This window comes from Phoca vitulina, unplaced genomic scaffold, assembly GCF_004348235.1.
Source record: "Phoca vitulina isolate PV1807 unplaced genomic scaffold, GSC_HSeal_1.0 scaffold5, whole genome shotgun sequence".
NCBI classification, from domain to species: domain Eukaryota; kingdom Metazoa; phylum Chordata; class Mammalia; order Carnivora; family Phocidae; genus Phoca; species Phoca vitulina.
The window spans coordinates 79,293,011-79,314,857 of record NW_022589708.1 but is presented as its reverse complement, the minus strand read 5'-3'; the positions used below and the strand labels follow the sequence as shown (position 1 = coordinate 79,314,857).

The window sequence follows — 21,847 nt, the reverse complement described above, 5'->3', positions numbered from 1 at the left end:
CTATCTATAGTATAAATAACTTTACATTTTTATTTATTTAAATTAAATTTAAATATTTGTAAGTATACTTTAAAAATTTTGGCTTTTGTTTCTTTTACTTGACAAGATGTTTTGAATGATCTGTGTTTTTTGGTTTGTATAATGGTTTGCATTTGGATTTAAATAGAGGTTTATTAAATACTGTCTCTTCTAAATTGGAATACAAAATCTGTTGAAATCATGCAACCAGAAAATGTTGAGAGGTAAAGTTAACGTTTTTTTCTTCTCCCAAATTGTTCTTTAGAAGGAAGTAGATTTTACTGTTCCTCAAAATAAATGTTTCCAGGCATAATGTGAAAGCAGGTGGGAGGAGAGATGTTTTGATCTCTATAAGTTTGAAATTTTAGGAGAAAAAGGGGTTAGTACTGTAATGGAATAATAGCTAGGTGTTTGATAATGTGGTTAATTCAAAAGACCTACTGTTTTCCAGAATACTTCACAGTAATTCTTTGTAGAACTAATAATATTTTCTTGAATGTTATTGCTACAAATTATAGTTTTTTAACACGGGTTTTGATTTGCTGTACAAACCAGTAGTGAATGGCAGCATTCTTTAATGTAAATGCCCTGTAATGATATAAAAATATGATTTATGGGGTTTAATCAAATTAATACTTACGTTTTAGTAAATCTTAGTCATAAAAAGGTAGTTGAATAAAAAATACTGGGTTTTTAAATTTTCTTTTTTTGTAAAAAAATTGCTAGAAATATTTATTTTAAAAAATTATTCTTTGTTTTTGAAATAATTTTAGAAAGGGAGTATCTAATATTCTTGCTTTAAATGTGCTTTTTGGTAACTGAAGATTTCCTATCACTTGAATGCTTTGCCTACAATCACCTACTCTTATCACAGCATTTTTTTTTCCTTTTTTTTTTAGTGAATAACTGTACTTAGTAGGAAGTCATAAATAATTATTTTTTAAATGACTGTAAAATCCCCTATTTCATTCATATTCATGGATTCCCCTCCTCAAAATTAGGTCTGATTGGTGAAATGGGAAACAAGTAGATGGGCAAGTTACAAGGATGTATATATATCAACCAAAAGTGAGAATTTGAAACTGCCAAATAATAAGGGACTGCATCAGTATAGGCTGAATGACCTATTATCAATTATTGAAAGAGAGATTCCTGTATTGGCTGAGATGCTGGATTAAGATTTTTGAATTAAGAATTTAGTACCCACATATTATTTAGGTTTTTTGAACTGGTGACTGTTAATCCACTCCACCCCCCCCCCCCAATAACAGACAGTCCCTGATTTTCCATAGTGACAGGAAGACCACTAAGTAGATGATGAAATTGTATTATTTATTTATTTATTTATTTTTAAAAGATTTTATTTATTTGACAAAGAGAGACAAAGCAAGTGAGGGAACACAAGCAGGGGGAGTGGGAGAGGCAGAAGCAGGCTCCTCGTTGAGCAGGGAGCTGGATGCGGGGCTCGATTCCAGGATCCTGGGACCACGACCTGAGTCGAAGGCAGACGCTTAACGACTGAGCCACCCAGGCTCCCTGAAGTGGTATTTTTGAAACCAGCAACTTAAGTTATACTTCAGTTCTTCTTCCTTTTTTTTTTTTTTTTTTAAGATTTATTTATGAGATAGAGAGTGTGCTCAGTCGGGGTGGGGGTTTAGGGGCAGAGGGAGAGAATCTCCAGCAGACTCTGCCCCAATCGCAGAGTTCATCTGGGGGGATACCGTGACCCATGAGATCACCTGAGCCCATGAGATCACCACCTGAGCTGAAACCAAGAGTCAGATGCTCAACTGACTGAGCCACCCAGGCGCCCTGTACTTCGGTTGTTATGCTGTAGAAATGTTAAGCTTTTCTAAGAGTTCTCTCCTATGGTTGGAAGGAGGTAGTTTTCGTAAGGAATCATCATGGTCATTTTTAACGATGTTTTCCAATTAGCCATTGTATTTTAAGCTCAGTTCCAAACTTTACCCAGAATTCGCATGAGTGGCTATAAAAGAAAAAACCAAATGGAAAAGAGGTTCACAACTTCTGAAACTTTGATTATGGCATTGAACTTGGATTTAGTATTGAGTATTGTTACTATCCTTCCATTCTGAAAAAATATGTACATATTTTATTTCCATTTGCTAATTGGCATTAATTTTGGTCCTTGGGTACAGAGAAATCATCTAAATTTGTTTTGAACCTTCTGGAAGAAAGCTTCAAATATTGTTACTACAAAATCCAAATGTCTATAATTATAAAATAATGAAGTGATTTCATTGTTCAGATTCTTTGAGGAGAATGTGCTTGGCTTCATGTCTTTGACCTTCTAAATTTTTGTGTAAATAAAAGTATTTTAAGAATTAGCATAGTATATGTAGTGATTTGAATACATTTTATACAAATTGATTTGGGTTTTAGATGTTACATTGAGAACCTTCTTGCAGCATTTTACCTTTATTTGGATTTTTATTCTCTAGTTATTTATATTAACTCATTTTGTCTTTCCATTGTCTTTATAACTTGATACACTAAATAAAGCCCAGTTTTTGATTTGGATTGTCTGCTTGGAATCCTGTCTCTGCATTTTAATGTTTGGCCTTAGACAAGTTACTTCATTTCCAGTACTGTGGTGAGGATTGTAGAGAGTAGATATAATATGCCCGGCTTTTATTTTTCAGGTTCTCAATGAATGAGAGGTAGTCAGACTACAACTTCACTTTTGCTATGTTTTTGTACTGTTTAGACTCAATAATTAGAATGTTAAGCTTTTGATTTCTTCCTTTGTGCTTTGTCTTGGGTATAAAGTATAAAAAGGGAACCAAACATTGAAACTTTGAATACTTAAAGGTTATTTTAAAGAACAGTTTTTGGGTGGTGACCAGGGACCTTTTTCATTATTGAGTAAAATATGACCTAGTTGATAATAAGTGCTAATGTTACTGAAGTTACCACATAATATGACCGGCAATATAAAATTTGAGCTCACAGTTTTTGGACAAGAGATGTGATATTGGCATCACTTAATAGTCATAATTTATACTACAAATCTTCATTCATTTAACATTTATTCAGCAGGAGAAATACCTGACCTGGAGAAAAAAAAGAGCCTGTGTTCTAACCTTGGGGTATGTTTGTTATATAAGACCTGTTTATCAACACAATCATTTGTTAGTATTCCTGCCTAGGAATTTTGACATGGTATTTATTCATAGAACTCCTATTGAGAAATAAACTGAGAGGTTTCAAAACCCACAGTATAGAATTATAGATTATTTAGGTAATGAGGAAAAGCTACATGATTATTATGAACTTAATGTGTATTGCTTTATCAAAACTTCTAAGTTGTTAGTTAAACCAAAGGGTAATTTAAAAAATATGGTAATTGATTTCTGCTCTAACTGGATCAAACAATTATGAAAAGAACTGTATTTGGAATTAATCATTCATATCTTTTGGTCCACTCATTGATTAAGTTGTTAAGAAATAGTGAAAATGGGCAAAATTTAGGGGAAATGGGTTCACTAAAAAATGAAAATCTGTCCCTGGATTATGGATTCACCATCATAAGGTTTAATGTTTTATGTCTGAATTTTACTAGTTGGGGCTGATTGTTGTCCTAAAATATAACTTTTTTAATTAATTAAAGATTTGAGTGTTTTAAAACATGAACTTAAAGTCCTTGTTAATAGTTAAATCAGCATATTTAATAAAGCTCTTTAAATTTATTAAACTGTTGAAAATACTTCAACTTAACATCCATGATTTTCTCATAAGAGCTTGCTTCAGAATTTTTCTGGTCTTATACAACTTCTTTAAATTGATTTATCTTGAGCTATCAGTTGAACACAGGAAATCTGTTTATTAATCAGAGATTTTCAGTGTAATCTGATTGTAGGAAACTTCTACCACTATATCATTAGGGTCCTCAAGATTATTTTAAAATATTAAAATATATTGTCCAATTTGGTCTATTAGTGTTCACTTTTTTTTGGTTATCCTATCTTTGTAATGCTGGTCTTTAACTGCTGGTAAGTATAGAAAGGGATTTTGACAATTAGGTAAATTTTGCTACATTTTTTTCACTTTTATTGTGGATTTTTACTGTATGTTTATGATTTATATTTTTTATCAGAAATTGTTTTATATTTGGCAATAATCACTGATAAACTTTTATAAATCTTTTAAAGTATATGTCTGACTTTTTAAATTTTTTTAATTTGAAGTGTCTGATGCCTTCCTTTTTTTATTAAGGCTGCAAGGTGTGACTGTTGTAAATCTCAAGGAACGCTTAAAGAGAGAGTGCAGTGGCGTGGAGAAATGAAACATTTCTGTGATCAACACTGCTTACTACGTTTCTACTGTCAGCAAAACGAGCCCAACATGACAACTCAGAAAGGACCTGAAAACTTACATTATGGTATGTAATAATTTAGGTAGTAACTTGAAAAACTTGTATAGCAGTGTTTAGTTTCTTAGATCTGAATTCAAACTAATGATAATGAATAGTTGATTTTGGATAACGCATAGTCCATTTTGTCTGGGTGGAGGTGCCCTGTATGATATTTCTGTAGGTGTATTGTTTTTTATTCTCTTTTAAAAATTTAGTGCTAGTTGAAAAAAATGGCAATTTTAAATGAAGACCAGTTTTAGGAAATTGTATGTGCTGGGAGTAGGTTGGGAGGAACAATGAAAACCCTTTAGAAGTTGTGACTTATTTAAGAGTTAAGCATAAGAACATAGTATTGAACCCAAAGCAATGAATATTTTCTGAGAGGACAGAATGGGAAAAGGGTTAATTCCACTTATTTAGCTTTGTATTTCAGCTCTCAAATTTGATACTTTTTACTTACAACGTTTTCTTCATTAACTATTTTAAAAAATCAGTAACATTTAATGAGAAATACAGATTTAGAAAATTCTGAAGAAAGTGATATTTGTCTTATTTTAAATTTGTTTGTTTTTAGATCAGGGTTGTCAGACGTCCCGAACCAAAATGACAGTAAGTATTGCTTAAGTAAAGTGCTAAATATTGATTTTTATAATGTGGGCATAAATAAATAGTCCAGTTTAATCTGATCATAATAAAAGATTTTTACTTTCCTCTCTTGGGACAGTTGAAGTATTTAGGTAAATTATCTAGTATTAAAACAGATACTTTCATATATGCTAAGGAATATAAAGGTGAATTAATTATGGCTTCTACCCACATTGGGGGAGATAGACATATAAATGGTATTTGAGTTGAAGTAACTATAATCTTTTTTTTTTTTTTTAAGATTTTATTTATTCATTTGAGAGAGAGATTGAGTGAGCATGAGCACAATTGGGGGTGAGGGTGGACGGACAAGCAGACTCCCCACTCATCTGACACATGGGGCTTGAACCCAGGACCCTGAGATCATGACCTAAGCCGAAGTCAGACAGTCAACCAACTGAGCCACCCAGATGCCTCAAAGTACCCATAATCTTTAAGGCAGTAGCAATACTATGTTTGAAATGATTGACTAAATGATTGTATTTGTTCCTGGTGGCTGTGAAAAAGCTTTAGAACAGTTGACTAGAAGGTTGCCAGATAGACAGTGATGAAAAGTAGGAGGAATGTGCTAAGGACATGCATAACTATTCATTAGGGCCAAACTTAAGGGACACCTGTGGTGGAATCATGGAAAATGAGGTAAAAGGATAGGCTGGGCCAGATTATTAATGGCTTTGAGTTTATGTTTCTCAAATAGGTATCTGAAGGTCTGTTTTGGGGGCCAGGACTTAACAAGTTTTTAAATATGAGAAATATTTCCATAATGTGTCCTGTGGATTTTTTTCTTTAGTCTTCGGTGTAATACATCAAATTCTGCTTTTATGTTAGCATTTTAAGACTTTTTATAGGTTGAAAGTGTCCATTTGTATGTAATGAATAAAGAGAAGAAGCAATGTTTTGCTATACTCTGAAGCACAGTGAGCCTGCCCTCTTGTATGCTGAGTAACAATAATCACCAGTATTGGAATATTGGTATTTCTGGCATCCGTATCCAAGGGAAGCTCTATAGGAGTCATTTATTGGCATTATATTAAGTCTCTGAGTTTTTGACCTGGTAAGAAAGAATAAATCAATGGTTTTTAGATCTGGCTACACATTTGGATCACCTGGGGAATTTCCAGAACTTTCCAATGCCTAGCCCCCAACTCAGAAATTCTGTGTTTTTGGAAAGTTCTTCAAGTGATTTTAATATGTAACCACAATTTAGGATCAATGACAAAGTTGAAAAATTAGTGATTTTACATTATTCTGTTCAGTTTTTGCTTTTGATGTTAATAGTTAAGAATCCTAGGAAAGTAAGAGTGCTTTCTCCCTTGCTTTACTCCCCTATATGTCATCCCCCCCCCTTATGGAAATACATTTAAAATCAGATAATTCAGAAATACATCAAAATACTCAGCTGAATCATCTCATTTTAATACCAGGCACTTTTATCCATGATGAGGATATAAAGATGGTCACTCCATATTTTCACTTTGTAGCCATAAGGCAACTTCCAACCTTGTTTCAAATATGTAAGCTTTTGACCAAGGCTTTAAGGCCCACCTTCTACCAGCATAATATCAAATACTTTCTTCCTCTCCTAGCACTTGAACCACATTATATGACAGCCAGAAGGGTCTAGGGAAGGATAAATCAATGTGCCACTGCAATTATTGCCTTTTGTCTTATAAAAGCCCTTTCCCATCTTTTCTTTGTAAGCTTTTGAAATCTTTTAATTCCCTACCCATAAACTTCAAAGGGTGAGAGCTTAGCTGTATAATTTTGGACAAGTCCCTTTACACAAGTTCTTGGTGTGAAATTCTTGTTTGAAAAATGGGGATGAAGATAGTACCTACTTCAGGGTTATCACATAGTAAGTATTAAATACGTAGTAGCTGCTCTGTTCCAGACCTCATAAAGGCAGTATGTATAGTAGTTAAGAACATAGGCTTTGGTGTTAGGTTAATTTACTTGAATCCTGACCTCAGAACTTTTAGCTCTGTCATCTTTCCCAGGTTGTGTAACTTCCGAGCCTTAGTTTTCAGATGAGAAAATAAAGTGGGAGTGATTAAAAGGCCTACCTCTTGTAGTGTTAGGAGAATTAAATAACTCATTTCATGAGTTATGTAAATTTGGTGCTTTATGTAATGTCTTCGTCCATTTGAGCTGCTATAGCAATACCATAGGTGAGGTGGCTTACAAACAACAGGAATTATTTCTCACAGTTCTGGAGGCTAGGAAGTCTAAAATCAAGTTGCTAGCAGATAACAGTGTCTGGTGAGGGCCTGCTTCCAGGTTTATAAATAGCCATCTTTTCACTGTATCTTCATATGGTGGAAAGGGGTAAGGCATCTCTAGGATTGCTTAATGAGGGTATTAATCCCATTCATGAGGCCTCTGCTGTCATAATATAATCCCCATCTAATGGCCACACCTCCAGATACCATCACATTGGGTATTAGATTTCAACATATGAATTTTAGGGGGTATATATTATCTGTAGCACATAGTGTCTGGCATGAAGCAAATACTGAACAGATGGTAGCTTTTGTCATTATAATTTTATTTTGGGTCCTCCTTCAGTATTCATTATAAATAGAAGTAGATCTTGCTTGTTGAGAAGGAGAAAAGTAAGAAGCATTATCAAGTGTAGGTCTTCACTAGGTGGCATAATTTATTTGACATGATGTAATGTTTCTAAATGACAGGAGGTAAAACCTTGAGTAATCTACAAAATGTATGATTTTGGACCCCTTGTTCTTATGTGGGGATTTTAGGGTATTTTCCAGCTTGGACCAGGCTTACCTAGTCTTGGTATGTAGTAGATACTCAATACCTATTTGTTATATTATTCTTCCCATTTTACAGTTGAGGAAATTGAGCCACAAGAGACTGAGTCACTTGCCCGATGTTACACAGCAGTAATTTTAGGACTAAATTCCCTAACTCCTTGTTTGTAGCTCTTTTTCTTAGCTGATTAATAATGTGGTTTGAAATCCTGATGAATCTAGAATAGTACCATCCCCGTGGCCATATGCATTATTTGTAACTCGTGAGATATCTACCTGAAACAGTCTTTTAAAAAATTTGTATCTTTCCATACCTTTAAATATGCACAGATAAATTTATTAAACAGTAAGTGCTTTAAGTACAATTGATCATCATTCATATTTGCAAATTTGCCTATTCTCTAAATGGTAGCCCCTAAATCAATACCCATGGCAATTTCAAAGAAATTTGCAGACATGGTGCAGATTGGTGAAAAACATGAGTCTCCTGAGGTGCATCTTCCTGCTGAGGTGGAACAAGGCAAGGCTTTCCCTTCTTGTCTCACTTCATCCTATAAGCAGGTGTCCTTTTCATAGTCAGTTAGTACCACCTTTTTCATATTTTGTCCTTTTTGTTGGTGATCTTGCTTTATAAAAGATCCCCCAAGAATAGTGTTAAAAAGCCATATCTAGTGTTCCTAAGCACAGGAAGGCTACTCTGTGCCTTATGGAGGAAATGATGCATATTAGGTAAGCTTCATTCAGTTGGCAGTGAGTTTAATGTTCATGAATCAACAATATGGTACACTTAGAGAAAGGAATAAGAAATTCACCAGTCTGTAGATGAGGCAACTCTGAGTACTGAAGTAAAATCTATAGTACATGGTGAAGCTATGGAAAAGAAGGAAGAGTGATTATATTTATGGATTCATGGACTTAGGACTAATTAAAAAAAAAGTGAAACAGCATTGTTGTGAGGTTTTCAGCTTACACAGAGCATGTTACGCAGGCTCAGGGAAATGTTAAACCCTTCTTGCCTACTGCTGGCTAGCTCACACATTTCAAGCAAAATGGTATGAAAAATGTTAAACTTGCATGCGAGGTGATTTCTGCAGATCAGGACCAGGATGCTTTGGAAGAATACCAGCCAAGTGTTAACACAGGAAGAAGGGATATACAGTTAAACAGATTTTCAACACTGATGGGACTGGCTTGCTTTCACAAGGTCAGTGGCAAATGAATGTATATGGTACAAGTGGTCTCCAAAGCACCTGACTTTAAATAGTTTAGAAACCATGCAACCTTGCTGTTGTGTGCCAATGCCAAGGATAACTTCAATCTCTCCTTGGTGCATAGAGCCCCAAATCCATGAAAAATCCAGGGAAAAAACTGAACTATATGCCAGTCCATTAGAGGTGGAACAAAAAAAAGCATGAATGGTATCTAAAATATTCTGTGATTGGTTCTCCCAACTGCTTCATCCTAGAAGTTGAACATTGTCTCCAGAATGAAAACCTTGCATTTGAGGTTTTTTGAGGTTTTATTACTGGATGATTTCCATTGCCTTGAAGAACTCAAAAATGCCTATCTCAGTGTAGTTCCTTTCATGCCCCCAAACACTCTCTCTCTCATCCAGCCCCTCAATTAGGGCATAATTAAAGTTTCAAGACCTATTTCATGAGAAAGCTTTCGAGGCTCTCAACACCAACAAGGAAACCACCCTGATAGATTATTGGAAGTTAGTTACCATACGCAGCATTATTATGTTGGCACAGCTTAGGACAGCATCAAGCAGGCTACCATGAATAATTGGGAAAATGTTTGACCACACTGTGTGAAAAATTTCAAAGTTTTTGAAGGTGTCACAGGAAAAAAAAAAAAAAAGTGTTAAAAACGTAATGTGTATTGCACCAAGTAAGTGAAGAAGGCTTTGGGGACGTGCAGGATGATATGGAGGAAGTTTGGTAGAGAAGGCAGTAGAGCCTACCAGTGAAGACCTTGGCAAGATGGCAAAACAAGGCGTCAAATTCAATGATGAAAGTCAGCCCAAGATTCCTAAGAATGGCCAAAATATTGGAATGGAATTCTGCCTTCGGAAGAATTGTCAGTGACATGGAAGAATATGACCCTATGCTGAACAAAGCTGCAATTTAAGCACCACTGTGGTTGCCCCTTATGTAAAGATGCTTTAAAAGATTTGAGGTGAAAAGCCAAGCAGACAGGCTGACTTCTTTTTTTGAAGCCAGTTTGGGAGGGAAAAGTGCTGACATTGTCAAGAAATTACAAGAGCCAAACTCTTGAGGTAGAACTGCCAGATGTCACCCTCTTCTTCCCTCACCAAGTCACCGACTTCTTCCTCTTCTGCAGAATAATTGCCATCAACCTTTCCCTTGGTTTTTATGGGCACGCCAAAGGTTGAGAGGTTTAACCACACAGTGCACTGCCCCATTGTACATCCTGCATGTCCACTAAGAGTAAGATGTTAATATTTTTATAAAATGTTCCATGTTTACTCTTTGGTTTTTTTTCCAGGACTTTATTTACATTAGTGTACAATATACAGTATGTGTTAACAGGACTGAGTATGAGTACCATATAGTATATGTGTACTGTATCTGTGTACTATGCAGGAGTGTACACATCTGAGTGAAAGTGTTAATAATCATAGTATACTACAGTACACAAAAATGCTGTAATCATGATATGTTATAAAGAAACACAGAGTATAATGATTTGTAAGAAATATATATGAAATCAAGTGTGTTTCAACAGAAACACTGTTATGTATTGATCTGTTGATGAAAATTTGTGACCAAAGGCTTGTAGGAACCTAACGTCGTATTTCCTTTTGGAGTTATGGTTCTGTATTCACTACTTAAGTATTCATGGTGACTGTCTAGAAGTTAAGTACCTCAAATATTCTGTATTCTCTACCTTTTTTCCTATATCAGTATATGGAGAGCACCTATGTTTAGTCCCTTCTGGACAGATCTTTAGCTTATTTTAGATTGTGTATGTGTGTATGTGTGTCTGTGTGTGTTTTGCCCGGGAGGGGCGGGGTGTTCTCAATTGCAAATAATGCTACAGTGAACATGGTAAAAACATCTGAGAGACTATTATCTAGGACAGGTTTCTGAAATTGCAATTGCTGGGATATAAAAAATAGTTTGAAGTTTGATAATATGGTAATTCTTTTCATCATTTTTTTTTTTTATCTTTTAAAATTTAGTAACATATATAAGCTGTTTATCCAGTAGAGGGAACTAGTGTGTATCAGGTGGCCATAATAACTAAGAATCTTTCTCAAATAAATTTAAAAGAACCTAATTATTTTCAAAATTCAGGCTAACAATCTTGTGTTTTTTACCGAAAAGTAAAAATTGTCTTTTTATGTTTTTTAAAAAATATCCATTGAGGTCACACAGTTCTGTAGAATGAATGATTTCTCCTGCTTTGTCAGTAGTTAGGACAGATTCACATTGATCCTTTCAGATTAAGACTATGGTAAACATAGTAATAATAACATAATTTGGTTATATTCTTAAACTTTTGTGTGTTCCCTCCACATGATCTAGAAACCAGATATTCATTAACACCGGGAAGTAATAAAAATTAGAGGCAAAAATAAAATGTTGCTCTTTGCTTCCTCTGTAGGGTTCAGCACCACCCCCTTCTCCAACACCTAACAAAGAGATGAAGAACAAAGCCGTTCTTTGCAAACCTTTAACAATGACGAAAGCTACTTATTGTAAACCTCACATGCAGACCAAATCTTGTCAGACAGGTAACTTAGGAAAATTTGACTTACATACTTCCCTATACTTAATACCTCACCTCCTGAAATTCATGCTTTTCTCAAATAATAGGCTATGGAATGTATTTGTTTTGGTCACTTTGTCATTTTCTGTTGATTTTGCTTATCTACATTTAGACATTACCTTGAGAATACAGCATTTTATTTAAAATAATTAATGAAAATCAGTCTCTGTTAAAGGCTCAGAATATAAATTATGTCACAGGTGAAAAAATGCTGTATCAAAAATTTCCTTGGGGCTAAGATTCACTAAAGTTACAGTAATCCCTCTGAGAAAATCATTTCTGTAAATGTGATCTGTAATGTTAACAGTTCTGTTTCCTTGTCAGAATGAGATGATATCATTCAATTATATATTTTTATGAGATTTAAATGTATTCTAATTGTTTGATTAGATAAATCTTTTTGCAAGGAATGTGAGGGGAATCTGATAGGATACCTGGAACTATATAATGTTTTTAAGGGATGTTTTCTTTGTATTTTAAAAAAAAAAGGCCTAAATTCTATTTTTCTGTCTTTATTAAAACAGTTACTGTATTTAGTTTTGTTTTTACCTTACCTAATTTTGTGAAAACAGGGAATTTGTTTTCTTTTTCTTTCTTTTTTTTAAGATTTTATTTATTTGAGAGAGAGAGAGAGAGCACAGCAGGGGGAGCAGCAGAGGGAGAGGGAGAGGCAGGCTCCCCACTGAGCAGGGAGCCTGACTTGGGGCTCGATCCCAGATCCCAGGACCCCGGGATCATGACCTGAGCCGGGATCATGACCTGAGCCAAAGGCAGATGCTTAACTGACTGAGCCATCTAGGCGCCCCCAGGAATTTCTTTTAAAAGGGAAATGAGGCACTTAAATTTTTCTTTGTTACCAAATTTAACATTGAATAACTACGTATAAATGTTACTTAACATTGCTCCTTAAACACATTTTGTATTTTTAGATGATAATTGGAAGACAGAATATGTTCCAGTGCCTATCCCTGTGCCTGTGTATATCCCAGTACCGATGCACATGTACAGTCAGAATATTCCTGTTCCTACTACGGTTCCTGTTCCTGTAAGTCGGATTTTAAGGTTTTTTGTTTGTTTGTTTTTTGTTTTCATTTTGAGGTTTATCAGGCATTAGGTGGGAGAACAATGTAGTGAAGCTAGTAAAACAGGGTTGAGTCTTTGCCTTCATCAGTTAAACTTAGGTTTGGTTGAATCTGTCAGTGTTTGCTTTGTGTTTAATCAAGTATATGTTCATCCTTAAAGGTGAAGTTTAGCAAATATCTGTGTCTGCTTTATGCATATATATATATATATATATAGTGTTTTATGTTTGAGTTCATTTTAGAGAAAAATATTTGTGAAGTTGTAAGTTTTAAAACTTAAACACGGAATAGAATTTCATATGAATTATGATTACATTATTTTGTCCTAAATCACTTGCAGTAAAGACACTATGCCAGGGCTTGGGAATCTTTCTCAAATAAATTTAAAAGAACCTAATTATTTTCAAATAAGGTATCATAGTACCCTGGGGACAGAGGTATCTTAAAAATTATTTTTCTTTAATTTTCATTTCAAAAAGTAGCTGCTTAATACTCTGAGCTTCCCTTGTTACAGTTGACATCTTAGTTTTGGTATGTGTTTTTTCCAAAGTATTATAAAGAAGATCATGTGTTAGAATAATTTTTAATTTGGGAAGTTATCTTTATTTATTTATTAGAGAGAGAGCACAAGGAAGAGCAGGTGGGAGGGGGAGAAGGGCAGGAGAGGGAGAAGCAGGCTCCCTGCTGAGCAGAGAGCCCGATGTGAGGCTCGATCCCAGGACCCTGGGATCATGACCTAAGCCGAAGGCAGACGCTTAACTGACTGAGCCACCCAGGCATGCCCCCCTCCTTTTTTTTTTTTTAAGATTTTTATTTTTAAGAGATCTCCACACCCAATGTAGTGCTCCAACTTACAATCCGAAGATCAAGAGTTGCACACTCCACTGATTGTACCAGCCAGGCACCCCCTGGAAAACTATCTTCTAATGTTGAGTAAACCTAACAGTAAATATTTTGGTTAATTAGGTGCCGGTTCCTGTTTTTCTGCCTGCCTCATTGGATAGCAGTGAGAAGATCCCTGCAGCAGTCGAGGAACTAAAAAGCAAAGTTTCTTCAGATCCTCTTGATACAGAGCTGCTTACAATGACAGATATGATAACTGAAGATGAGGGGAAAACAGAAGCTGCCAACATCAACAGTGAGTTGCACTATATTTCACTTTGTGAATAAGTTTATCATTGGTTTTCAGTAAGTGTTATAATTAATATAGTATGTTGCAGGACATATCATTATGTTTCACCTTGAAATGGGAGTGGGTGAGCATTGCAACAAAAATGTATTTTTGTATTAAGAGATCCATACTCTATCTAGCCACATGCTCTCTTATGCCATGCCCAGTTTTAATATATATATATATTTTAAGATTTTATTTATCAGAGAGAGAGAGACAGAGGTAGGCAGAGGGAGAAGCAGGCTCCTTGCTCACCAAGGAGCCTGATGTGAGACTCGATCCCAGGACCCTGGGATCATGACCTGAGCCGAAGGCAGACGCTTAACTGACTGAGCCACCCAGGCGTCCCCCCATGCCCAGTTTTAAGCAGGACTTTGTACAATTTGTACAGTCCCTGTTTTAATTGTAATCGGATTTGACTTGTAAAATCAACTCAGAATTATTCCTGTTTTAATGTACTAGCTCAGACACAAAAATAACTTGTTGGCTTTAATAATGATCCAAACACTTATTTTGTAATGGTTATCCCCAGTTTTGTTTTGTTGGCTATACTTAATAAAGTAATTTGCATTATCTAAACCACGGTTTATCCTAACTTCTGTTAGGGCAGTGTTTGCCAAATGGCATAAGTATGTTGTAGATGATTCTCTTAAGAGTATTTATTCCTACCCTTACTCCTCTGGTACCACCCAGAGACCTTTTTCAACCATGAGCTGCCTAATTCCCATTACCCTAGAGCACAATAGAAACACTAAAAATTTTATGTATTTCATAATGTGACAGTTTTTGTGGAGGACTTTGTTACAAATTAACTTAGTGGGTTGCAACCCGTGGTTTTGTTTATTTGTTTTTTAATGAAGTGAATGGGAAAATGTTAGTGTGAATCTCATCAAAAAGATACTGTTTTGTGAAACCTTTGTTTCCTGTGTGTGTCTGCTTGTCTCTCTGTCTCCTATCACCACCTTGAAATGGATAAAATGTGTATCTTACTGTGGGTTACAATATAAAAATGTTTGAAAGCAACTGATCAAAACATTAGAAAGCAGTTGTAATTGAATGATGTAGAAAACCTAGGTCACAATTCAAAAAGCGTATTGAAAATTGCAGTTATCCACCCTCATTAGTTTATTTTTGACAAGAGATACTCTGCATACCAGAGTTGGTTTACTATCAAAGCATGCCTATTAACTTTTTGAAAAGGGGCAGTCAGAAACTTAAAGGATTAAGTTTCTGTGTACTCATGATTATCTAACAATTATAAAATTTATAATAGTTTACATTTCAAGATTATATACCTTTTCCTTTTGTGACATATTAATATAAATATTCTTGTTTTATATTTACAATTAAATGACTTCCTTTGCCAGATTAAATATAGGTGCTGTTCAGGTCTTCTATTTTGATTTCTAATGATCTTATGAATTGATTACAGGTGTAGTTATTGAAGCAGACATAATTGGTTCAGATCTCTTGAAGAACTCTGACCCAGAGACACAGTCTAATATGCCTGATGTACCATATGAACCAGACTTGGATATCGAAATAGATTTCCCCAGAGGTACTCTTACTTTATTCTTTAAGTGTGAAGTACAGTTATGGAATTTAGTTATGATCATTAATCATTTAATGTTTGTGTTCTTGCCTTTACTGTTTATATTTATCTTTTTTTTTTTTTTTAACCCAAACAAAACTCAACGGTTAATTCCTGAAATGAGGCATAGGATTGAATTGAATAGAATTTCTTAGAGCCTGAAAAGACACTTTCTCAAAGTAATTCATTATAGAAAACTTTGTAGATAGAGTAAAGGATAAAGAAGTGATTGTTTCTTTTTTAAAAAATTAAATAAAATATTGACTATTTTTCATAGGACCTTTTTAAAATTAAGTTCACCTTCAAAAGGAAAAATTATTTTTAGGTCTTTTGTTGTAAAGGAAATGTGTTCTGTTTTTCATTATTTTCTTAATCTATTGATGGCTAATAAACCTGCCCAATAGAATGTAAAGCATTTTATTTTGAGACAGATTTGATATGTTGAAACAGATTTGTACTGAGATCATTTAGATCTTAGAATTGAATTTCAGGTTGTAATAGTTTTTCTGATATTATACATTTCCATGAAAGTTTCATGTTGTTATATTTATACATGTGTTTTATTTAAGAGTCTGAATAGGGTTTATCAGAACTCATAGACCATTTTCTTTTCACCCTCACCTACAGCATAGGTTATCCTCATAAATAGGTGCTTGGTTATATTTTGTGATTAGTTCTTTGTTGGCTTTGTTTATGTAATATAAACTTGTGCTGTTATATTTGGAAATAAAAGTTCTTCTGATTTGATTGCCAGCTGCTGAGGAGCTTGATATGGAAAATGAATTTTTATTACCACCTGTTTTTGGAGAAGAATATGAAGAACAGCCTAGACCTCGATCTAAAAAAAAGGTATAAATTAATAGTATTTTTGCATTCAACTATGATCTCTGTGTAGCGGTATCTCTTTAGGTATGGAGCAAGGATATAGTGATCCACAGTTGTGCCTGAGACCATGGGAAGACTTTTTCCCCCTAGATTTAAAAAGGCTTTAAGAGTTAAAGTCTTTATTACTTCATTTCTAAGTAATAAAAATGTCTAGATATACTTGTAACTTTATAGAAGAGTTGAATATCATTGCCATTTAATTTTCCTTTATAATTTTATCCTGACAAAAGGTTGACATTGTTGCTAAAAAAAGTAAACAATTCTTTCACAAGAATTGAGACTGTTTTCTAGGGATCTGTTTTTTCCACTATTATTTCTGATGAGACTAATCTGTGAGGTTGAGATAACACAGTTTATAATATTTGATCTTTTTTAAGCGTGTCAGCACATGCAAAGACATGCTGAACAGTTTAATTGTTCAGGTAGATCAAATCTACATGTATTAACAGTTGTGATTTTTAAAAATACTTTATCAACAACTTTATATATTTCTGATTTGCAATATAAAGCAAGACCAAAAGAAAAAATAAAAGGATGACTTTCACAAATTTCCCCACAAAGAAAGAAAAGACTGAAAAAGGAGTGAGTACCTGCAGTAGGATGAAGTTGGGCTCCTGTTTGACACCATATAAAAATTAACTCAAAAATGAGTAACAAAAAAAAAAAAAAAAAAAAATGAGTAACAGACCTAAATATAAGAACTAAAATTATGAAACTTTTAAAACAGGCCTAAATCTTTATTACCTTGGGTTAGGCATAGTTCTTCGATACAACACCAAAAGTATAAGAAATAGCAGGAAAAAATAGGTGAATTAGGTGTACTACATCAAAATTTAAAACTTTTATACAGCAAATAATGCCATCATGACAGTGAAAGGAGCTGAGTGGTCATTCCCCATAAATTGGAAATCTTGGGAAGTTCAATTTCTCTCTTACATTAATATTTAGAATCCTTTTCAGATTACTTATTAATTATGTCTTACATTTAATTATTTTCTTATCAGTGACTGTCACAGCAGAAGTTAAAATGATTTTGTTATACAAAGTGGTTTATGTAGAAATACGGCATTCCTGGAGATATATTTCAAGTAACTATTCTCAGATTCTGGAATACCAATCAGTTCTAAGCGTATATATTTCTCTTTTGATTTACATTTGTTGAGAGATGACTTACATAAAGTCATGAAACAATTTAGGCTTTTTTAAAAAAAGATTTTACAATGGTGTTTTACTAATAGGGAGCCAAGAGAAAAGCTGTATCAGGATACCAGTCTCATGATGATAGTTCTGACAATTCAGAATGCACCTTTCCTTTCAAATATACGTATGGTGTAAATGCATGGAAACACTGGGTCAAAACTAGGCAACTTGATGAAGATCTTCTGGTATTAGATGAGCTAAAATCTCGTAAGTGTTCTGATTTTGTTTCTTCTTGCATCGTATTTCAAATCATGATTTTTGTTATTAACTATACCTTTACTTTTAAAAAAACATAAATGCGGCTGACAGTATTTTAAGTACATTTAAATATAACTTTTGTTTTACTTTAAAATTCTTATATAGTATAAATCAATTTCAGAAAGTTTCTTAATCTCGAGTAAATAATAACAATTTTTCTTTCTTTTTAGCTAAATCAGTAAAGTTAAAAGAGGATCTGCTCTCTCACACCACAGCTGAGCTTAACTATGGGTTAGCCCATTTTGTCAATGAGATCCGTCGGCCAAATGGAGAGAGTTATGCACCTGACAGCATCTATTATCTTTGCCTTGGAATACAGGAGGTTAGTAATTTGATGGCTACGTTTGAATATAATGTTAATAAGCAAGGTTGTTGTAGTAGTTTTGGAAAAGAAAAATGTTAATGTGTCAGGAATATTAAGGGCAGCTTTATGGAACATAATGATTTCTTGGCTTGCCAAGACAAAAAATAATTTACTCTATTTGAAAATACTAGGATATTATAAAGGATTTTCTTAGCTAATTTGTATATAGGTCTTTCTGTTATAATGAGGTATGTTCCTAAAAATCCTCAAGTTCTTCAAAACTACTGTACTATAACCAAAAAGAATTCATGTGAAAAATGGAGTTAGGGTCAGGCGACTTAAACTCATGCATCTTTTGTAACAACCTAACAAAGCTGTATATTTGTTACCATGTATATGATAATCAGGATGGCTTCATTTCCTCTTTACAATTGCATATAAATGAATTAACATTCTGAGGCATGATCTGTATATGAATATATAGATCCGTGCTGATATACGTGTAAATAGAAAAATGGGTTCCTTTGCAAATAGCGGGTCTGTTTCAGTTGTACACTTCTCATGTTTCTAAGTTCTTAAATAGGGTATTTACTCTTTAATTCTTTGGGATCATAAAAGGAGATAATTCTTTGGGTTTTTAGATCAACTTAAACCACATATCTGTGAGTCATGAGTGAGTCTATTTTCCATAGTAAACATAAAGATCAACTTGTAATTCTGAACAGATTGTTCGGGTTTGAGCCCAGGATCTTGCTTGACATCCTATGTATTTTTAGCTGTGGTAAATGATAGAAGGAGATCTTTTTTTTTTTTTTTTTTAAAGATTTTATTTTTATTATTTATTTGACAGAGAGACACAGCGAGAGAGGGAACCACAAGCAGGGGGAGTGGGAGAGGGAGAAGCAGGCTCCCCGCAGAGCAGGGAGCCCGATGTGGGACTCGATCCCAGGACCCTGGGATCATGACCTGAGCCGAAGGCAGTCGCTTAACCAACTGAGCCACCCAGGCGCCCAGGAGATCTTTTTATGTAGAGCTTTGTTTATAGGCCCAGAATTTAGTGTTATGCTGCTAACAGGTGGTAGAAACTGAAATAAATTACTCAGAAAATTAGAATTGTCTTAATTTTTATTTTACTTATACTATCTTTAGGATAGAAATTTGCCTAAGATTATATAAGAGGTAGTGGGGAAATAACACATGGCTATAAATTACTGTATGTTCAAAGGCCATCACATATTTTACAGTAACAACCTAAAAAGTATATAGTAGATTTTACTTTTTTTATTTTTTGATAGATTTTACTTTTTTTATATTTTGATAGATTTATATGTACCTTGAGCCTCATGTTTAGTTGGCGGTAATAGGTCCACCATTCCAAATCCCCAAATCCCTGAAAACTAGAGATTTTACTCTTTAGATTTTCACAAAAACTAATTTGATAGTAACTTGTCAAGTTACTATTTATTATACTTTGTTTGATTATCCACAGAATATTAACTATATAATTCACTAAAGGATTGTTAATGTTTCTAAACAAACATAGGGTTCTTCCTTAGACCACTCTAGGAATATTATGTATATACATAATAAGTATATACATGCCCTATATTTTCTCTGTAGAATCCAAAAAATTAAGAATTCTAAAATATATCTGGACTCAGTGGTTCTAACTCAGGGTTTATAGACCTATCTATGTTTTCCCCCCTTTTTATTATACCTAGTAATAAAAAAGAGTAGAAATAGCAGGTGCCAGGTGTAGGTGAAAACATCTCAAGCATCAGAATAAGTTATTTATTACATATAAATCCTCTTCAGAGCAAATAGGAGCTGGGTCTTATTCTTTGTGTCTTGTACCATGCTGTCCATATGGTAGGCACTCATTGACCTGTGTAATTGTCAATGACTAGTACACAGTAGACCGATCTATCCAGTATTCCATTGCTTTTTACTGTGTGTACTTACTTAAGATGGTGGAACAGTCTTTTTTTTAAAAAATGTTTATATCATCATCTTAGAAATAGTTCTGTTGTCTAGATCAATCATTTGTAAAAATGTTGAAGAGCACACTAGGGTTCTGCCAGATTAACTCAGCAGGAAGGAAAGAGATTGAGTTGTAGGATATGTTTTTCGTTCTTTTAAGACTTTTTAAAAATTCAAGTTAGTACGCATGTAGTGTATTATTAGTTTCAGGGATAGAATTTAGTGATTCATCAGTTGAATGTAACATCCAGTGCTCATTGCATCAAAAAGGACAGTCTCCTCCTTAATGCCCATCACCCAATTACCCCATACCTCCATGTACCTTCCCTCCAGCAACCCTCAGTTTGTTCCCTATATTTAAGAGTCTCTTATGGTTTGCCTCCCTCTCTGTTTTGATCTTATTTTATTTTTCCTTCCCTTCCCCTATGTTCATCTGTTTTGTTTCTTAAATTCCACATATGAGTGAAATCATACAGTATTTGTTTTTCTCTGACTTATTTCACTTAACATAAAACGCTCTAGTTCCATCCACATTGTTGCAGATGGCAAGATTTCATTCTTTTTGATGACTGAGTAATATTCCATTGTATATATACACCACATCTTCTTTATCCATATTTTGCTATTGTGGGTAGCGCAGCTATAAGTAATTGGGGTGCATGTGCCCCTTCGAGTCACTATTTTTTTATCTTTTCTTTTTTTTAAGATTTTTATTTATTTATTTGACGGAGAGAGAGAGAGAGCGAGAGAGGGAACACAAGCAGGGGGAGTGGGAGAGGGAGAAGCAGGCTTCCCACCGAGCAGGGAGCCCAATGCGGGCCTCAATCCCAGGACCCTGAGATCATGACCTGAGCCGAAGGCAGATGCTTTAACAAGTGAGCCACCTAGGCGCCCCTATTTTTATATCCTTTGGATAAATACCTAGTAGTGTAATTGCTGGGTTGTAGGGTAGTTCTATTTTTAACTTTTTGAGGATCCTCCATACTGTTTTCCAGGGTGGCTGCACAGTTTTCTTTCCCACCAACAGTGTAAGAGGGTTCCCCTTTCTTCACATCCTTGCCAACATCTGTTGTTTTCTAAGTTGTTCATTTTAGCCATTCTGACAGGTGTGAGGTGGTATCTCATTTTGGTTTTGATTTGTGTTTCCCTGATGATGAGTGATGAGAATTTTTTCATGTGTCTGTCAGCCATTTGTATGTCTTCTTTGGAGAAATGTCTGTTCATGTCTTCTGCCCATTTCTTGACTGGATTATTTGTTCTTTGGTTGTTGAGTTTCATAAGTTTTTTGTTTTTAAAGATTTTATTTATTTATTTGCCAGAGAGAGAGAGAGAGGGAGAGTACAAGCAGGGGGAGTGGCAGCCAGAGGGAGAAGCAGGCTCCCCGCTAAGCAAGGAGCCCGATGTGGGACTCGATCCCAGGACCCTGAGATCATGACCTGAGCCAAAGGCAGACGCTTAACCATCTGAGCCACCCAGGTGCCCCGAGTTTGATAAGTTCTTTATAGATTTTGGATACTAGCCCTTTATCTGATATGTCATTAGCAAATATATTCTCCCATTCTGTGGGTTGCCTTTTCATTTTGTTGATTGTTTCTTTTGCTGTGCAGAGCATTTTATCTTGATGAAGTCCCAATAGTTCATTTTTGCTTTTGTTTCCCTTGCCTCTGAGATGTGTCTAATAAGTTCTTACAGCCAACATCAGAGACGTTGCTTGTGTTGTCCTCTACGATTTTGATGGATTCCTGTCTCACATTTAGCATTTTCATCCA

General features: G+C 34.6%; 1 protein-coding gene across 3 annotated transcripts in view; it reads left to right on the top strand.

Annotated features, from left to right (window-relative positions):
- Positions 1-21,847, top strand: part of ZMYM2 (zinc finger MYM-type containing 2) — a 111,525-nt gene that overhangs the window by 72,914 nt on the left and 16,764 nt on the right. For all 3 annotated transcript variants that reach the window (XM_032403398.1, XM_032403397.1, XM_032403399.1), the window contains 9 exons: positions 4,255-4,420; positions 4,968-5,002; positions 11,443-11,572; positions 12,537-12,652; positions 13,656-13,827; positions 15,293-15,418; positions 16,206-16,300; positions 17,575-17,743; positions 17,965-18,116. In XM_032403398.1, coding sequence (XP_032259289.1) covers positions 4,255-4,420; positions 4,968-5,002; positions 11,443-11,572; positions 12,537-12,652; positions 13,656-13,827; positions 15,293-15,418; positions 16,206-16,300; positions 17,575-17,743; positions 17,965-18,116 — 1,161 coding nt within the window. The remainder of the gene's footprint in view (positions 1-4,254; positions 4,421-4,967; positions 5,003-11,442; positions 11,573-12,536; positions 12,653-13,655; positions 13,828-15,292; positions 15,419-16,205; positions 16,301-17,574; positions 17,744-17,964; positions 18,117-21,847) is intronic.